The following is a 20,051-nucleotide window of genomic DNA, read 5'->3' as shown; positions in this document are numbered from 1 at the left end:
AGTTAGATTAAACACGATGGGTTAGTGGTAACATTAGTGTAGTATATATAACAAACTTACTTAACAAGTTGCCTTCAATTTTTAATGAATTATACAAAAATCACAACTATTTCAACAATTTTCACTTGCTCCAGAAATTTATTGCAAAGACCTAAAAACACTGCAACTCATCTTGCAATGTTTAAGAAAATCTGCCATAAAATCAGGAATTCTGGACTGAAATAATCCCAAAAAAAGCCTGTGAAATCCTAGAGGGACTGATTGATTCATATTTACAAAGCAGCAAAATCAACAAAAAATGAGAATGTGGTTTACACATTTACTGCCGTGGTTAAAGACTTGAAATTCAAACATTAAGCAGATGACACAGAAAAGTGTCTTTCTAGCAGCATATATTTCAAATAAACATATAATAAACACCTGAAATATGATTTTTAAAAAAACTGCCTCCCAGGTGCTCACAAACTCAAGAAATATCAAAGACAACCTTTAATTCACCACATGCTCTAAGATGAAAGCCTGATATTGATGCCCATTCTTGTGCACACCAGTTTAATAATCTTTTTTTATATAACTTTATTTAAGGAGTTTTGCATCCACACGTGCAAACCTATCCCTCCCTATCTACGCTGGGACGAAGTGTGTACCCAGAAGCAAAGCACACTGAAATTAGGCAAATCATCAAACAATAAAATTTAGAAAGGAAAAGAAATAGGTAAAGGATTAAATTAAATAAGATGATGATGAAAAAATTATTATAAAAACAAATAAATAATAATAATGTACATACACCTTTTACTTATACAGATACTGTACGTCCATGATAAATACATAAATCAATAAATATAAATATAACATAGATGTGCACTTTTTTATAAAAGGATCCGATGCATGAACATCAGTTACAGCAGCAATGAGTTGATACGAAAAACATCATCTAGGCGGCACAGTACATCAGAGAGTCAGTTCCTTTGCATATTTTAGTAAACTTGTCGTAGGACGTGCTCAGTGGACAACTAGTATAAAAATCTTAATGTATGTGAGCATGCACAGTGAACACATACAAGTTTCCATAATTTTATCTGTTGTCTCTGGGTTGATTCAGTACTGACTTCTCACCTTGTGCCTTTGACAGGGTGCCGCTGGTGAGGATGGTCGCCCCGGTCCACCTGGTCCTCAGGGAGCCCGCGGACAGCCTGGAGTGATGGGATTCCCTGGACCAAAGGGAGCCAACGTGAGTTTTTTAAGGAGTATAGACAAATCAATAATACAGCAGCCAACTATCACCACCAGTACTACAGCTGTTTGTTTTTTACCTTGAAGCATTGAAGAGACTTAAAGTAGATCATTAACTGCGATTTCTCCTCAACAGGGTGAAGCTGGAAAGCCAGGAGAGAAGGGTCTTGTGGGACGTCCTGGTCTGAGAGTGAGTACATTTTGTGCATAAATATTTTACTCAAAAGTGGATGCATCATTTTCCGTCTCCAGATCAGTTTCAGTAATTTAAATCCTCCGCTCTGAACAGGGTCTGCCTGGAAAAGATGGTGAGACTGGTTCTTCTGGACCTCCTGGCCCCGCTGTGAGTATTTCAGTGTAATTACATGTTGAGAGACATTGCTTACATGCTCAGCTGACAGTTTTTTACCTGCTCTTTGTTCCCCTGACTGATCATTACCTGTGTTTGTGCTGATCATAGGGACCCGCTGGAGAGAGAGGAGAGCAAGGACAGCCTGGACCCTCTGGCTTCCAGGTGAGTTAACATCAAATCCCAGATACAACAGTCTGGAAAACAAAACAAAAAATCTGTATCATATTAGTATGATTCATATTTTGTGATGATTAAGAGGAAAACCAGTTGCATTTTGTTTTTTGTTGTCTGTATGTTGAAAGTTTGTGGACTTATATCCAAAATTGGCTACAGCCACTCAATATCACATTAAACTTCAAATGGATTAAAACTGTCTGCCAGACAATAATACAGTTATTCTTTTAGTCAGGGCGTTCGTTTCATTTCAACCTTGGGGGGACACATGAAACAGGGGGTTTGGGGGTCCTTAGGCAGGAAATGTTGAGCACCAGTCACTTAAAGTTCCTGCATTCTGGTGAACTTTTATTCACCAATTTGTGTCTTTTTTCTATTCACCAATTCAGGGTGCAAATGTCTTTAAAGTGGCAAAATAAAAGTCTTTAAGTCCTTTCATGTTTTTACTAGAAGGACAAATGCACATGTTCTTAAGACTAACATTTAAAGCTGAATCAAGAACCTAGCCAAATCTAAGTTTCTTAAAATATACATTGCAAAGCCAAACTGAAAAAATACCTGTTACAAAGTAGCACAACATAAAATGAAATAGGAAAAAATTTGCTCGACTGAGGAGTGGGGCCATATTTAACTGTAATTACATTTTTCCTATCACGTGTATATTTCAGTGTATAAATGTACTGGTACTGTCAATCTGTTTATTAAAGGGATCGAATTCATTTTATTTTTACTCTTTTTAAAATTAATTTCAATGTACTTTCTTGCTTTTTTGTGAGGTTATATGTGAAATGTAGTCTGAGTGACTAAATATAAATTATGTGGCCATTTTAGCGATTAGTTACATAATCCAACAGATTACGGAGAAAAAAAGTAGTCTAATCTAAATACTTTTGAATTACTTCAAAAATCAAACATTTAAGTACTGCACTTGAAAAAAAATGATGCAGCCACAAATATATTAGTTCCACAAATATGTTTTCTCTTTAAACATCTCAATTTTTTTCAGTGCAAATAAAATGCATTTTGCTTACACCACTCATGTTAGAGGTGTTTAGTTATAAAATCACCATATTTTAAAGATGTAATAAAAAATGTTATCAGATATAAACATTTTAAAAATGTAATTTGGTCAGATTGTAGTTAATTATTTTTTGTTATCTGATTTGGTAATCCTGATTACATGTAATCCATTTCTACCCAACCTGTCAGGGAAACAGCAGACCTGTAGGTAATGACTGTCTTTATTTAAAAACATCAAATAATTAATCCCTTTGCTGTTGGACAGGGTCTGCCTGGACCATCTGGTGCCCCAGGAGAGGCTGGAAAACCTGGAGACCAGGTGAGTGAAACTAGCCAATGAGCCTGTTACTCTAAATTTGTTGCATATGTACATCTATTGTTGTTGTTCCTGGACATAAACTAAAAGTATCCTACAGCTTGTATACAACTAACCAAGTATACAAGCCACTCCTGAAAAAAAAAACAGATGTAGGAGTCAGTTAAGATATCTTTGCATTTGATTTCTGCACAGTGTTTTCAAGATAATCATTAAAAAATACTCAAAGATGAAAATACATTTTCTTCTGCGCAGGTCATTAATACCCCTCTACAGTGCAGCTCTGTTAAAGTCTCGTTCCTTACTGCTGAATTGCTTTTGAATCCACACAAATGACTTTGATTACATTGCAATATTTTGAGTTGAAGTTATATTAAGCCGTAAGATTAATCGTCTAAGCTTTTCATATTGGCACTAACAATGAAAGCTCAACAGAAGTTCAAATGTGTGTAATCACTTCATAAAACAGGAGTAAAACGTGTCTTTCCTCTCTGCAGGGTGTTCCTGGAGAGGGCGGAGCTCCTGGTGCTGTTGGACCCAGAGTGAGTTTCATTTTCAGTAAATATACACATCGCCATAGTTCATACCTAACCCCACCCATCATCCACATTGTTGGTCTCATATATGAAGATCACAACTTTTTTGGAACCCAAGAAACAATCCTCACATCACATACCTGAGAGTTTTTTTTTTTGCATTTCTTGTTCTCCTTTTGATTCAGTGTCTTTGTCTCCTAACAGGGTGAACGTGGTTTCCCTGGTGAGAGGGGTGGTGCTGGAGCTCAGGGTCTGCAGGGACCTCGTGGACTTCCTGGGACACCTGGAAGTGATGGACCCAAGGTCAGTGCACCACTTTTTGTTTGTGATTCCACAAAAACATATCAATAGATGCATAAAGCCTGTTTTATCATACTGGACTTCTTGTAGGGGGTGGGGGTTTCTCTGCACCTTACGCTACAATTATAAAACGTTTCTCAACTTGGAACTTAAACTTGAAGCACGTGTTTTATGTCCATTAAGTTTCGACATCCTGTTGCTTCAGCTGTAAGAAACATACAGGCAAGTCTTACAGAATTGTAACAGGTGATATAATGTTGAGAATTGGGTTTTAAATTTCAGATTATTGACTTTTCTGCATCAAGACTTAATCTTTCGAGAGAAAATAAGTTCAAAAAGTTTGAATTACACCTCAATTTTGCTCCAGGATAATTTCTTTGAAAAGAGCAAACAGGATGATTATTAATATTTCTTGAGCCACTCAGGATTTCGGCTGGCTGGCTGCAGATCCCTTTAAGAGAGAGTGCACAAACTGACTGAATTTTTGCTGGTTGCCTGGCAACCTGACAGTGACAACATTACTTCAGGAAGTTGTTTTTTTTTAATATTTCGACAGAGCAAGGCACAGACATAAGAGTGATGTCAACCTTCTCATCTTATCCTCAACAAGAAAACACAGAAACATATTTCCCAAAAAGTCAAACTATTCTTAAAAATGAATATATATTGAAGAATTGAAGACCCTCTGCTCTTTTCATTTCTCAGTGTTGAACATTAATGTGCAGCCTTAGTCAAGTCCTCATTTTCTAAGAAATGATGGCATATTTTAGATGAATGATAAAACTTTATTAGAATATATTTAAGGGTTTTTACAACATTTATACGATAACGTGTAAGTACCAGCATATCCACACTAGCGCATGGCTCAAGCTGCATATTTCTGTGTGACTTGAGTACAAGAGAGTAGTAACCAAACCTGCCCTGATTCTGTTTTGTACTATTAACATGCAGTTAATGTAAAGAAATCCGTGCTCTGAAACATGCACGTTTCCTTTTGTCATTTTGACAACAAAGCGAAAGACAACATAGCAATAAAGTGGATCTTAACTAGGAAGGAAAGCATGAAGCACCGTGTCAAGTAGCCCAAACCTGACCTGAACCAGCTCTCAAGTCAGGCATCCACACCAAAGTCCAGACTCAACCTCAATTAGTTAACAGAAATCTCGGAGACATCCACTAATTTTACTGACAAGTTATCTCCTATTTGTAATTCAGGGAGCCATTGGACCAGCTGGCGCTCCTGGATCCCAGGGACCCCCCGGCCTGCAGGGTATGCCCGGAGAGAGAGGAGTCGGTGGTATCCCAGGACCCAAGGGAGACAGAGTGAGTAACAGATTTAGTCAGAAATTGTCCATATGGAGTTCTACCATAATGTTTTTTGTTTCTTTGTTTTTACTTAAATGGTACGTAGAGTATAAAAGAGCAAATGTAATGTTGTAGTTTCACGTATGATTAACACGCAGTTTTCTTCCGCAGGGTGACAACGGAGCCAAAGGACTTGAGGGAGCTCCTGGAAAGGACGGTAGTAGAGTGAGTACAAAATAAATCCTTTGTCTCTTTTTTTTAACAGTCATCAAGTAAAGTAACCTAAAACATTTAGTGACACCTGAACGTTTCTGTTCTCAGGGTCTGACTGGTCCCATTGGTCCTCCTGGCCCAGCTGGACCCAATGGCGCCAAGGTAAGAATACCAGCATTGCCCTCTGGATTATTAAATGAAAGTGTTATCAGTTGGGCTGAATTATTTTGGCTGGTTTGACTGACTTATTTTTTCCTTTCCAGGGTGAGACTGGACCCACTGGTGTTACTGGTGCTCCTGGTTCTCGTGGTGCTCCTGTAAGTACCTCTTTTTGTGTTATGTGCACACAGTGTGCAGGAACTGTTGCTGCACTCTTTATGTGTGCATATGACAAAATAAAACAAATGCAAAACATACCTTAACATAAGAAAATGCACAAGTGGGATGAAAAAAAACCCAAAAGGGCTAGTAAAAGACTTATTAAAATTAGAGACAGCTGTATAAGCTTACCACCAATTTAGGGATTTTAAATATCTAAAACAAAGACAAAAAGTTGATTCCAAAAAAGTAATATTAAGCTGGGAATGAAATATTGAGGACTCTTCTCAATTTAAACAAAAAAAACTTGCTCCTAAAGGTTCCCTGTAGAAACTGGTGTAAAGAGCATCGTGTGATTGGTCTTCTCTAATCAAGTCTCAAATTGGGTGGTATCCTTTACCCTGATATTACACAACACAATAGGAGGAATCACTAAGATTAATTTATACAGTAGATACATAGAGACTTTGCAAGTAAATAATAAACTCAAGTTGGACTGATCAGAGAATCTGACTCCCTCTTAAAGATGTTTCCATTTATAGTTTTGAATTAGGAACAGAAGAACTGACTTCCTTACTAAGACTGATGAAGTTGAGGATTATAAAAAGACCTATTTTATCATTTAATTTCTCCCTCTGTAATTAGCATTTATGTTTAAAGTGGAAGCAGACAACTTTTCAACTTTTGACATCTTAAGAGTTTCCAATTTTGTTGGTGCCACTGTCGCAAAAAAGACAACCAGACCGCTTTCTGTTTTCCTCTGAGCCGAGAAACTACCAGAATTCACAGCAACTTTAGCTATTCCACTATTGACCATTTCCACTACTGGTGATAGTCAGTGAAACTTCTCTATCCTGATTTATATGGTATGATATCACGGTACGGTGATTGTTCTGCAAACTACATTGAGAAATGGCCATCATTTAACCATTCTTCATGCAAATTAATTATCTTCTTCTGTATTTAGAACTTCCATACCAATAAAAACTGCAGACACAAAAATAAAATTCTTTCACAATGGAAGCTTTAAGGTCCCCGAGAACACTGACTTCAAGAGTTACATTTTTCTGTATCAACAACTTCACTCCTCAACATCTGCCCACATCAAGTTAGCCTGCGAGGCAACTGAATTCACAAGAATAATGAGCTCTCGTCGAGAGTCCAACCCTGATCTGCTAACACAGTAACAAACTCAGCTAACACAGCAGAAATGGTTTAGCCAAATCTCTTACGGTAGCCACATTTCTACCATTACATGATATAAACCATCATATTACCCATCCCTAGCTACTGATTGGAGAACAAAAGCACTCTCCTCTTCCTGTTTTGGTTGCACAATGGTTGACGCACTTCATTTGGGCCTTTAAACAAGCCTTTATTTTCAGTGGCAGATAGAATTGCATAGTGAAAAACGCATCTAATACAACATAATGTGTTCAAATCTGTTTTTCTAAATGAACCAAAACCATAAACATAGTTTAAAAGTAAAAAAAAAAAAAAAAGACATCATCAATATCTCACCCTAACTGTCTCTTCTGTCCTCCTGCAGGGTGACCGTGGTGAGGTCGGTCCTCCTGGGCCTGCTGGTTTTGCTGGACCTCCTGTAAGTAAAGTCACCACAGATGTGAAGTAACTGATATGATAAAATGTTTTTCATATAATAACATTACTGCTGTGTTTAAAATCTCCAGGGTGCAGATGGTCAGCCTGGTGCTAAGGGAGAGCTTGGTGAGTCTGGACAGAAGGGAGAAGCTGGTGCCCCTGGACCTCAGGGACCATCTGGAGCTCCTGGACCTGTGGTGGGTACTTTTATTCTTAATTTCATAAATAAAAGTCCTGGAAGCTGATCTATACGTCTTAGATCACATTTCTGCATCTTTACGATGCTTTAAAGTCGCTGTAGTGTAATATCAACATTAATTGTTGTTCTTTTTCAGGGACCTACTGGTGTGTCTGGACCTAAAGGAGCACGTGGTGCTCAGGGAGCTCCTGTAAGTACCTCTTATCTAACTGAACTGGAAGTAGCCTCTTTTTGTCTCTCCTTCGACTTCCTCGATAACAGGTCATATTGTCATATATAAAACTCGGAAATGAGTGAAAGTTTGCTCTTCCGGTTCCCTTGTCTGAAAGTCAATGTTTTCTTTGAGTGGGTTTTCTGTTGCCTGAAATAAGGTCTGTGTTTTATGATAAAAAAGATGTCTGTAAATACCCCACTCGTGAAAGTCAATAAGTGTCCTAAAAAAAGGCAAGTACTAACAAGTGGCTAAATGAGACCACAAAACGTCATCACGCTGAAAACGACCTTTATAGACTCGTTGTGGTCATGCAACCATGTTGTAGTTGGTTTATAACCTAACATTAGCTTTTTATCTCTGGCCACTGTATTTGCATTTCAAAAATCATTAAAGTGGTGTTCATTTGTAAAGATCATCTTGCTGAACATGACGTGTATAAAACTTAAGTATAAAACTTTTGTTTGCCACAGGGCTGATTTTCTGCACTTCGCTAAAACCTAATGGAAAAATACCATTGGCTTTTTGAGAAGGGAACCTGGGCGATTTTAACTTCCAGGTTGACCTACAAAAAATTGTCATTCCTGCACCACTATTTTAGTGCATTATGTACACATTTTGTACTGTACTGAGAGAGAGTGGGACCCCTATTACCTTTTACAACACTGAATGGCACGCTGGGTACAGTTCGCTCTCCGTCTTTCATTTCAGTGCATTCAAGGACAGATGAAGAAAGAGAGACTGTGCATGTTAGAGAGTAGCAAACTCAAACATTTCCAACATCAGTGCTGTAACGTTTGGAATGAATGCTTACATTCCTGAAAATTACTAGCTGTTAACAATAACATATATAATTTAGCTAGGGGATGCAAATATGTCATGGCAGGTGTATTGCTCAGGACCAAAGGAAACGCAGAGTCTAGTGTAAAGTTGTTTTATGTAGAAAGCTTAAAGCACCAATACTGGAGGCATAGCAATCAGCCAGTTATGAACAGACTCGTTTTGAACAATCCATCGCACACTACTTCTGCTGCATGTAGATACAGACTTCATTACAGGACATACACCGTTCACTTCAAAGCTCTGGACCTTGATTGACTCTATTACTGATTCACTCATTAATTTATTGACTGATTTAATAGATAAGGACTGCAGGGTAGAGATGAGCCAACCGACGGACAATTAATCGCCAAATATTCTGATAATGCGACAATCATTTAAATCATTTTTAAAGTTAGGATTTCAAACATTCATTAATTCTCTCATTCCAACTTCTCAGTGGTGATGAGTTTTTCTTTGTCTTATGTGAACGTTAATCCATATTTTTGGGTATTGGACTATTGGCCAGACAAAAAAATTCATTTGAACTTGGGCTTTAGAAAATCGTTCCAAACATTTTTCTACTATTTTCTGATATTTAGCAGTTGATGGAGAATAGAGAGAATAATCTGGAGATTAACTGATGATAGAAATAATCATCAGCCCTAAAGGAACATATTAACATATACAGGCAAAACGCAACATACATTTTATCAGGAACATTTAAGTTGGATATAATAACAGAGAAAATCAAATTGTTGTCAGTAAAGTCAACATAGACAAATTTATATATTTTTTTAATTCTACTTTGTTCTACTTAAAATATTAATAGAGCTAGCCTTCCTAACTTGTGCTGAAATGAGCTCTAACTGTAGGAAGCAGATATGCCGATGATTCCAGTCAGGTCAGATTAATTCGTACGACCTGATATCACACACTGTTCATTGTAGCAACAGTTTCTGACTCGCTGAAGCTCTCAAATAATATCATAAAAATAATATCCTTGCATAAAAAGGAAAAAAATATGATGATGTCAGAAAAATACACGCAAGGAGAACTGTACAGTTAGCTCCAGCCTTTTTTATTTGCAGCAAAACAGGCATTTTCCACAGACATTTTGACTTCTCATAGCAGGAAAAAACCCAGTGTTATAACAATAACATTAGCGACGGCTCCAAAAAACCATGGCAGTGTGACAGTGAGTCAGCAACCACAATATCACATTTATTGTTATTATTCACACTGGTGCTTTTCCTACTTTGACATGTCAAAATTCTGCTCTTTTAAAGCTAGTGTGTGGGACTTTTGCAAATAAATGAGCCTCCATTACTTTCAAGCCTGAGTTGACAGAGACAATGCTGGTTATCGCTGCCAGAGAAAGCTTTATCTAGTGTCTGCGGCGACTTTCCTGAACTGGTTCACTAAAGTGTTGTTTTACATCAACCAGCCAGAGCAAAAGAGTGAAAGAAGAGGAAGGGACCATAGCCACAAAGCATCAGCTAGAAGTACAGCAGAAGCTATGGCGGATATTTGTAAAAAGCATAAAAAAAAAAAAAAATTCAAAAATTTTAGATTGTATGCTCCAGATAAAAAAAAGTAAATTTAGCATTTCGAGGTAGGAATCTAAGGCGAGGATGAACACAGATCACCATTTGTATGGGAAGAGAGCGCTCCTGTGGGCGGGGGACATGCGGTGAGCTCACTTGCGGACATCATGAGCGTGCGTTGACAGTGTTTGTGTAGTAACTCCCACTGCCAGAGGGGGGAGACAAAAGTCCCACACTCCAGCTTTAAATTGTATTTCTGTGCATTCACTGAACCTTAAAGGTTGTTTGTATTTACTTTGATTTAGTCTCATACAGAGATTTAAGATCTTAGATTAGACCAATGTGAACTGAGATGATTTATATTTACTGGATCCTTCATGCTAATCTCATAACATCCTAATATACCTGAGTCAACAGGTCAACAGGTTGGGTATGTTTATGCTCACTGAACTCTTTTCTCTTTGACAGGGTGCTACTGGTTTCCCTGGTGCTGCTGGCAGAGTTGGACCTCCTGGCCCTAATGTGAGTGTTGCATTAATAACAAATTCTTAGAGTGGAAATTAATTTGCTGAGTCAATCTTAAATGTTTTGTGTCCATGATTCAGAGTATTTCTGCTCTTACCCACTAAAATTCCTTCTCTCCTCTTCACAGGGTAACCCTGGCTCTGCTGGCCCTGCTGGTCCTGCTGGTAAAGACGGACCTAAGGGTGCTCGTGGTGATGGCGGACTCCCAGGAAGACAGGGAGACGCTGGACTTCGTGGACCTCCTGGCCAACAGGGAGAGAAGGGAGAGCCTGGAGAGGATGGACCACCTGTGAGTTTGATTTCCTTCCTCACAAGAACACAGAAGCACCAGAGACAACATCCAGACTCAATTAAACTTAATGAAAACGGCAACTACAACTAAATAAGAACATTTCATGATGACTTGTCTTTCCTCACTGTGTAGGGTGCTGATGGGCCCTCAGGTCCTCAGGGTCTGGCTGGATCTCGCGGTATTGTTGGTTTGCCTGGTCAGCGTGGAGAGAGAGGTTTCCCTGGTCTCCCCGGACCATCTGTAAGTGCTTTCATCGATCTAGAGGCCAGATTAAACCCAGACAATTTTACATATTCACACAATAGTGTCGAATGGGCCTTCATATTACCGAAATTTGTCTTAGATTAGATGCCTTAGACTTGTTTATTTTACAGTTTTGTTGAATACTCAGTTCTGATTGGTCAATTATGGCAATCTGCAGTCTGTTATTTATGACCAACGCTATAAAAAATAGACTGTTGCTGTGGATGCGGTTCTGATTGTAGACCAACATTGCCGACTCTTTTCCAATGACTGTAGCTAAAACTCGCTCCAAAAGTTGCTAAAAGTCACCAGATAACACTAAAAGCTCATTTGCGTATTGGTGATGCTGTAGCGCAGTAATGGAAGCATTAAAACGTTGCTTTAGATTCAACAGAAAAATCTTCAAAATATATGAATGAGAGCTATGGTACTGACACAAAAGAGCACCACTTTTATCGCACTTTCAATCCAGAGAGCGACAGCATCAGCGTAACCTTGGAAACTCAAATTTAATTCCCACAGCACGTGACATCTGGTCCAGAGGACCATGGACCATAATTATTCTGAGCAGCATGCATGGCAATATATTATAAAACAATATGTTTTTTCACTTTTTTCCCTAATGGTCTGACTTTGTTGCTTTTTAGAAAAATGTTGCTGAAAGAGTCTTAAAAGTTTTTAAATCTAGCAAGTTCACCAAGTTGGTAATACTGTCATAGATGCTTAGAAAAATCTATTTTAAAAATAATTCTTAAAATCAATATTTTATGTAAAATGAATTTGTGTCACGGTCCTGCATCAACGTGTCAGGGTTCATTCTGCAATAATGACCTGCGGGCTGTGCATTATCCTTTACAGAGCGAACAGATTCAAAATACTGATCATTCCGTCTTCTTTCAATGTCAAAGACTATCGAAATGTAATCGTAATATTTCCTCTGTGTTTAGGGAGAGCCTGGTAAACAGGGAAGTTCTGGTCCATCTGGCGACCGTGGACCTCCTGGACCTGTGGGACCCCCTGGACTTACTGGACCTGCAGGAGAGACTGGAAGAGAGGTCAGTAACAAAATGCTCTAAATCACATGAGGACACCAGTTGTGTGTCACTTTTACGGCTGCAGAAACAATAACAGAAATTACACACACACACACACACACACACACACACACACACACACACACACACACACTTTTACAATATACTTATATTTTCATCTTTCAAATCAAATACATGCCAAATCAACAGAAAATATGTTTCTGTATGTCAGGGTACCCCTGGATCAGATGGACCTCCTGGTAGAGATGGAGCTGCTGGAGTCAAGGTGAGACACTTACGCCTCACCTCACATTCAAATCTACTAGATCTGCTTGTTTGCAGAAACTGTTGTTACACTGATTCGTCTCCTTGTGTCCTCCTGTAGGGAGAGAGAGGTAACACCGGTCCTGCTGGCGCCCCTGGAGCTCCTGGTGCCCCCGGTGCCCCCGGACCTGTCGGACCCCTCGGCAAGCAGGGAGACAGAGGAGAGAGCGTAAGTAACAACACAGAAGAAAGCACCGTGTCAGGCTTTGATCCATATTTTTGATGTCAACTCCAGGAATTACCCACATTATTGTTTCTTCTTTTAGGGTGCTCAAGGACCTGCAGGACCTTCTGGACCCGCTGGAGCTAGAGGAATGGCTGTGAGCATTATTATCATCAGCATTATTAATTTTTGTTTTTATTTTAATTTGATTAAGGTAATTAAAAGTGCCACACGTATGCAGCCATGCATTACACATTTAACCTCTAATCCAGGGACCCCAAGGACCACGTGGAGACAAAGGAGAGGCTGGTGAGACTGGAGAGAGAGGACAGAAGGGTCACCGTGGCTTCACTGGTCTGCAGGGTCTTCCTGGACCCCCTGTAAGTAATCCCAATTTAATAGTCCGTCCCTGCAGTATCATTTATCATCTCACTCCCCTTCATCTGTCTGTTTCTAAATCTGTTATTGTCCTCGTCCTAACAGGGTCCCGCTGGAGACTCTGGAGCTGCCGGACCTGCTGGACCAAGCGGAGCAAAGGTGAGAAAACTGAGCAAAAGAGCAAAAGAGAGGAAAAACTCTTATTACATTTTCATCCCACAGCTTAAACACCAGAGATATGTGATGGTAATGAAGGGCACAGGTTAGTCTTTTTGTAATTCTCAAATCACCTGACGAGGACGGGGACAGGAGAGGCCAACCTGCTTTAATTACACACCGCTGCGATAAGATGGGAAGCCGAGGCATTCTGTAATTACCTCTGCAAGAAAAAGAGACAGACAGACAGGAGGGACCGCGATTCGTGAAACCACTCCTGCTGAGATCAGAAATGGACTTCAGTATCTGTTCTAGATTAGCTGAGCAATGTGCTGATAAGGAAAATGAAGGAAAATGTCACCATACAAATAATCTTCATGCATAATAAGGCAAAGGGTCTGGAGATGATTGGGGTAATAGAGAGGAACCGTGCGCACATTTGAAAATGCTTTATCAGATTTTTTTCATGTTCAGACTGCATGATGGATCTAAAAACATTAACCAGCTCTACACTTTGAATACAAAGTTCTTTCAATGTCGTCATTTTTCAGATTATCGCAGACATGTTAAGCTTTGACTTTAACACTTACTGTGTCTGTAGGGACCATCTGGACCCGCTGGACCTGCTGGCAAAGACGGTGCAAATGGACAGCCTGGCCCCATTGGACCCCCTGGACCTCGTGGACGTTCTGGAGAAACTGGTCCTGCTGTACGTAAAATACCCTAAAAATAAAATCTACCATCTTGTACCTGAATGTCGCCCTGATCCATTCCCTGCTTTCGCCCTCCTTTAGGGTCCTCCTGGTAACGCTGGACCCCCTGGCCCTCCTGGTCCTCCTGGCCCCGGCATCGACATGTCTGCCTTCGCTGGTCTGGGTCAGACTGAGAAGTCCCCCGATCCTCTCAGGTACATGAGGGCCGATGAGGCCTCTAGCTCCCTGAGGCAGCACGACGTGGAGGTCGACTCCACTCTCAAGTCCCTCAACAGCCAAATCGAGAACCTGCGTAGCCCCGACGGCACCCAGAAGAACCCCGCTCGCACCTGCAGAGACCTGAAGCTGTGCCACCCTGAGTGGAAGAGCGGTAAGTAGGGCACGGAGGTCGAAAAGTTTTTTGCCCTTAAAATGTTCATAAAGATGTAACGTAACATTTCCAAATTAAAATGTCTAAATAGGACTGGATCTATGTTATATATTGTGTCGAGCTGTTCACTGACATGGTTCTTAATGTTTCCAATAATGTTCAAGCCCAGAAAAAAATCAGTACATTTATTTAAGATAACAGTGCGTTTCATTTGGCGGCCTGTCGGTGCTGTCATATAACTGCCTGAGTCATGTCAGATAGATTTTCAGTGGCAGTGATGGCTATATTACTCAAAGTGACTAAAGGAAGAAACAAATTAAGAAGAAAATCTACTGATAAACACTGTAGGCCCCATTAATTCTATGTTATATATAGCAGAACACGAAGAGCTGCTCTCAGTTTCAGATCGCAGCTTTAATAATGGCTAACTGAATATTCAGATGAATTTTGCATAGGTTTAGTGAAATAAGGACGGCTGCATCACCTGCAGGAGAAAAAGACAGAAGCAGAAAGAAAGTCTGCTAAAATACCTTCAGAACTTTTCCTCTGAATTTAATGACTGGATGTGTAAAAGTTTCCCTGCCTGAATAATGTCACACTGAAGGTCATTCCTCCTGGTACAAAAGACAGAAGGCAGAAAACGAAGACAGAAATGTTATTACCGCTGTGAAAAAGATCTGCTATTTCTTATCTTTCAAAAAATACAGCAAAAATCAAAAACCATGATGTCCAAATACTGATATACAAATACTAAGAAAAGCTTTTCAAGGGCATCTACAATGCTGCTGTCAGTTCTCTGTTTATAACTGCAGTTTGCCATATGCTGACTTTAAAATCCTGCTATATTCAATCTATTAAATAGCATTTGAAATACATAAATGACTTTGTCTTTGGGTATAAGTCACTTAAAATGCTTACATTACATAACTTATATTTATATGATAAAAGCTGACTTTGGTCCGCTGTATTAACCTGCGTTTCTCGTCTCTCCAGGTACCTACTGGGTGGATCCCAACATTGGCAGTACAGCCGACGCCATCAAGGTCTTCTGTAACATGGAGACTGGAGAGACCTGCGTCACCCCAAGCATCGCCGAGGTACCAAAGAAGAACTGGTGGACCAGCAAGAGCAAGGACCGCAAACACGTCTGGTTTGGAGAGACCATGAATGGAGGATTCCACGTGAGTGCACTTTCACAAACAACACTAAGATGTTGTCTTTGTCAATAAAGCTGACATTAAAGTAAAATTAAATGATCCTTAAGAACGCTGCTAATGAATTCTCCTACCTGTCTTTTGCTTGTACAGTTCAGCTACGCTGAGGACGGCCCTGTCGCCAACGCCGGCAGTGTCCAGCTGACCTTCTTGAGGCTTCTGTCCACCGAAGCGTCCCAGAACCTCACTTACCACTGCAAGAACAGCGTCGCCTACATGGACCAGGCCACAGGCAACCTGAAGAAGGCTCTGAAGCTGCAGGGCTCCAACGATGTGGAGATCCGCGCAGAGGGCACCAGCCGCTTCACATACAGCGTGCTGGAGGACGGCTGCAAGGTGAGCGCACACAGCTGCAAAACAGAGACGGCAGAAATATGTCTACAAGTTTCATATATGCATGATTGTCATTGTATCATATAACCAGTGGGCGAATTTAACTAGATACATTTACCCAAGTACTGTACGTAAGTGCAAATTCGACAAATGGGTACTTTACTTATTAATGCAGCAGCATTATTAATCCAAAAACATCGGATATAACATAAAATGCTAACAGGGAACAATTTGCTGCAGAATGAGTTCTTTTAAGTTTAATACTTTAAGTCAATTTTGTTGATAATACTTACTTCTACTTCAATAAGGCCTTGAAAGCTACTTTTACTAAAAGGGTAGCTTCAGTATTTTTCAACCTGGACCCTGTTTTGATGCAGTGATTGATTGATAAATGAATCCAGTTGAGCAAGAGCACTGCAGCAGGCAGCCGCACTGCAGGGTGCAATGTAACCACTCAGGGCATGTTCGCTCTGTTAATTTACATGATTAAGTGTTTGTTTTTGCCACTGACAGACTCTGAGTGTCCATATAATATAATATTCCATCTGATATTATGGAAAGGATCCTATGAGCGATAGACCTTTTTGTTTTACTGGGAACAGCCCTGAAATCGCCATCGCCAAACCAACAGTAACTTTAGCATGTAAAGAGGCGGCCAATAGTCACATCTCGCTTGGTGAATAAATGTTTTATTTCAACTGAGCTGAAAGTTGGGTTGGTGATTGTGTCGACTTTGATTGAAACGTGTTTTATAATGATTAAATCACAGTATACTCGAATGGAGAGTGGTGGGTTTGGCAATAGCAATTTCAGGGCTGTTTCTGGCTAAACAAAAGGTCTATCTATCTGAACTTGTCAGTGGCAAAAACAAGCATTTTTATTGGACGTTAAGTGATGGTATGCAATTGCCTATTAACGTTACTTTGTAGTCAACGCTGGACCAGTTTGAAAAACTGTCTCCATTATTCACTTAGACACAAAAACATGGGAAAATAGGGTTCACGTTGAAAAATACAGACGTTACCCTTTAGATAAAGTATCCGAATGTGTCTTCCACCGCTGTATGACTGCTGTTAACACATTTCTGTTCTCTCAACCAACAGAAACATACAGACCGGTGGGGCAAGACTGTCTTTGAGTACAAAACACAGAAAACCTCCCGTCTGCCAATCGTGGACATTGCTCCCATGGACATCGGAGGAGCGGATCAGGAGTTTGGAGTGGAAGTAGGCGCAGTCTGCTTCTTGTAAAGTGGAATATCACAATGGCCCCCCAAAAAACACAGGAAATAAATAAACTCAACCATGAAAACATTACACACACACTTCCACAATAAAGAAGACTGGAAATTGTAAAAGAAAATTGTTTTTCTCTCACAACGAAGTGCTCTCCAAGTTGTACTCCCTGGATGTTAGCACTGAAGGGCACCGGCAATATCTGTACACCACACCTGCATTCTCTGTCAACCCGCTTCCTGAGATCCAGTCATGTTTCCCATGGCCCACTGTTGACGGGAATGAGTCAGAGCCAGGAGGAAGAGGGGACCAAGCGAACAAGTTATGGAGAACAGAAACATGGCTTGATGTCACTTATTTATTGTCTAACCTGAGTGGGCAGAGTTGAGGTAGGACTGGACGGGTTTACTTTGTAAGTAAGACAAGCCCCCTTTCCACTACAGAACAGCCGCACGACCTCTGTCCCAGTCCTACTCCACCTCCCTCCCTGTTTCCCTCCTGACACACAAATACGGCATTTTGAATCAGTGTAGACCAAAAATAAAATCATTAAAATCAGATCCAGGTGCTCCAGGCCTGTCCATCGTGAGCAGGAGTGAAACCTTTACTGTGTATTATAAATCCTTGGTTCTATTGTTGTAAAAGTCTGTGTTTATAAACAACCAGATGGTTTTATATATATTTCCACATTATGTGTGTACATGTGTCTTTATGCACACCAACACTTTTTGGAAAGTGAGGTTACATTCGGGATGTATGTTTCAATGTCCTGTACCCCTTGACTGCCCATCAGAGGAAGGCCCAGTTCTCAACCTAAAAAAAAAAAAAAAAAGAATCTGAGGGAAATTTGTTTCGCTTTTCTTATTGTAGTCATCCAGATTGTTTAAAGCTACCTCACTCTGAAAAACAAAGTGAAAATGTTAAATCTGAGCTGACAAGAATTTAGCTTTCAGGTGGATCTGGGGCTGAACGGCCATCTTTGCTTTGGGTTGCTCTCTCTTCAGAAGGTGCTATGAGTTCTGTAATTCAGTCCCCCCCTCCCCCCCTCCCAAACCCTAATTCCCACTAGCCTCACACCACACACTCACACTCCACCCTGGAGGAGGGGTACAGTCGGGTTAACACAGGGGAGACAGGGGATACGCGGAGGCCTCCTCTGGAGCCCCAAAAGCTGAACGTGGGACTCCAAGGACAGACGCTCACAACAAACCGGGGTGGGTTGTCTCTGTGTGTGTGTGAGGGCGTGTACATTTTTTTAATTAATTTTATTATGATCATTTTTTTGTTTTTATTTTGTTACACTTCTAATTGATGTAAATTGGAAAATAAAAGGAAAACCGAATTAAGAATGAAGCTGATTTTTAATTGAGTTTTGAATAAAAACAGAAATGGCGTGGGGACGTTTTTCTTCTCTCAACAGAACCATTCATGTGTGCTTGAATGTTTTTTTAATTATACTTTTTTTTCCATTTCATGAGGTCAGTTACTCTTGACTGTGAGTGCATAGTGTGCGTGTGAGTGTGTGTGAAAGTTTAAGACTGTGATGCAAGTGTGTGTTTTCATATGAGAAAATCTCATAACAACAGGAACTAAAGTACTGTATTCGTTGTGAGTGGGGCTGGGCCTGATAACGGCTCCTGTTTGTCTGAACTAATAGGCATAAATAAAGAACATTTTGTTGACTGGAATCAAGTATTTTGTAGAGTAATGATGATCTGAATTACTGCGTCTCTCTCCGGTATGTCCTGAGAAATAAAAGCTTAACTTTAGCCTCCACAATGACATATTCTTATTTCAAATATAATGTAACCATAGCAAGCCAAACAGACAATTTCATACATAAGCAGATAAAAAAATATGCCGGTGTATGTTAACCCTTTGAAACCTGGGCAAATTGACTTGATTTCTTTCAAAAACGTGGGAAGAAGGCAATGAGCAAGAAGAAATGACCTGAAAATCAGCAAGAAATTTGTTTAAAAAAAAAAGAAAAGAAGAGAAAAAAGAAAATGAAATAGAAATTAGAAACAAAAAACCCCACAAACAACCAAACAAAAACACAGGAAATTTTTAAAAAGGGAAAAAGTACCTAAAATGTATAATAATTCTGTATAATAAATATTAATATTATGATAGTAATCAATATAGCTTGATATTTTCATCCCTAACTTTTTCTAAATCTCCTAACGTCTTGCGATTGCAGGACATTTCTTGCTGAGTTGCTGAATGACTTCTCCCTCTTTTTAAAAGACATCAAACCAATGTGTTCAGTTTGAAGTCAGCGCAGTTTTTCAGTTTGAAAAAACTAAATCAGATCACATTAAAAGTAGATTTCCAAAAATTTTAGACTTCGAAATTCTTTTAAAGGTCTTTAGAAGTACTACACATGTGAAAAATGTGTTTGAAAAGGAGGACATACAGGAAGAACTTCACTCTGAGTAATATTTGTACCTGACAGTAACTATCAGAACACATTTAAGTTAATTTAATAATAACTGAGGCCTTACATTTGAATAATGAATTCATTGTCTTTTCAGACTTTTTAAGGATCTGTTTTGGAGGTAGAAAAAATTAATCTTACCAGACATCTGTGGCCGCTCCTCGTATCTGCTCGGGGCTAACGGGTCCCCTTACCGATACCGGTTTAACACAAACCGTTTCTCTGACCAAACCGTCTGCGGCTGACCGGAAGAAAACTGCCTGAAATAAAAACATTTATCTCTGTATCAAACCTATATACTCAAAACAATATACAGAACACACTAAATGGTCATGGTACGCTTTTTAAGACGATAAAAAAAAAACGTTAGCCACTACTAGTATAACACACCTGTATCTAAATCACGACCGAGTTGCATTGTGGGTAACGTAGTTTTAACGTCCTTAGAAATTAAACAAATGAATAGCCAAAGTCTATCAGCTGTTA

At 39.7% G+C, this 20,051-nt stretch overlaps 1 protein-coding gene across 2 annotated transcripts in view; it reads left to right on the top strand.

Moving 5' to 3' along the window:
• col2a1a (collagen, type II, alpha 1a) overlaps positions 1–18,550 on the top strand; it is a 30,433-nt gene extending 11,883 nt beyond the window's left edge. For both annotated transcript variants that reach the window (XM_042491526.2, XM_088081976.1), the window contains 28 exons: positions 1,136–1,234; positions 1,373–1,426; positions 1,526–1,579; positions 1,697–1,750; positions 3,048–3,101; positions 3,596–3,640; positions 3,839–3,937; positions 5,150–5,257; positions 5,411–5,464; positions 5,561–5,614; positions 5,716–5,769; positions 7,320–7,373; positions 7,462–7,569; positions 7,708–7,761; positions 10,617–10,670; positions 10,801–10,962; positions 11,098–11,205; positions 12,156–12,263; positions 12,475–12,528; positions 12,628–12,735; positions 12,833–12,886; positions 13,002–13,109; positions 13,213–13,266; positions 13,865–13,972; positions 14,058–14,346; positions 15,340–15,527; positions 15,654–15,896; positions 16,997–18,550. In XM_042491526.2, the coding sequence (XP_042347460.1) occupies positions 1,136–1,234; positions 1,373–1,426; positions 1,526–1,579; positions 1,697–1,750; positions 3,048–3,101; positions 3,596–3,640; positions 3,839–3,937; positions 5,150–5,257; positions 5,411–5,464; positions 5,561–5,614; positions 5,716–5,769; positions 7,320–7,373; positions 7,462–7,569; positions 7,708–7,761; positions 10,617–10,670; positions 10,801–10,962; positions 11,098–11,205; positions 12,156–12,263; positions 12,475–12,528; positions 12,628–12,735; positions 12,833–12,886; positions 13,002–13,109; positions 13,213–13,266; positions 13,865–13,972; positions 14,058–14,346; positions 15,340–15,527; positions 15,654–15,896; positions 16,997–17,143 (2,730 nt within the window). In that variant the 3' untranslated portion in view covers positions 17,144–18,550. The remainder of the gene's footprint in view (positions 1–1,135; positions 1,235–1,372; positions 1,427–1,525; positions 1,580–1,696; positions 1,751–3,047; positions 3,102–3,595; positions 3,641–3,838; positions 3,938–5,149; positions 5,258–5,410; positions 5,465–5,560; positions 5,615–5,715; positions 5,770–7,319; positions 7,374–7,461; positions 7,570–7,707; positions 7,762–10,616; positions 10,671–10,800; positions 10,963–11,097; positions 11,206–12,155; positions 12,264–12,474; positions 12,529–12,627; positions 12,736–12,832; positions 12,887–13,001; positions 13,110–13,212; positions 13,267–13,864; positions 13,973–14,057; positions 14,347–15,339; positions 15,528–15,653; positions 15,897–16,996) is intronic.
• The last annotated feature ends 1,501 nt before the right edge of the window (positions 18,551–20,051 follow it).

Source organism: Plectropomus leopardus, chromosome 9 (genome assembly GCF_026936395.1).
Source record: "Plectropomus leopardus strain MGB_pleo_1.0 chromosome 9, ASM2693639v1, whole genome shotgun sequence".
Classification (NCBI taxonomy): Eukaryota; Metazoa; Chordata; class Actinopteri; order Perciformes; family Serranidae; genus Plectropomus; species Plectropomus leopardus.
The sequence above is the reverse complement of the archived record's forward strand: the minus strand, read 5'-3'. Positions and strand labels throughout refer to the sequence as shown.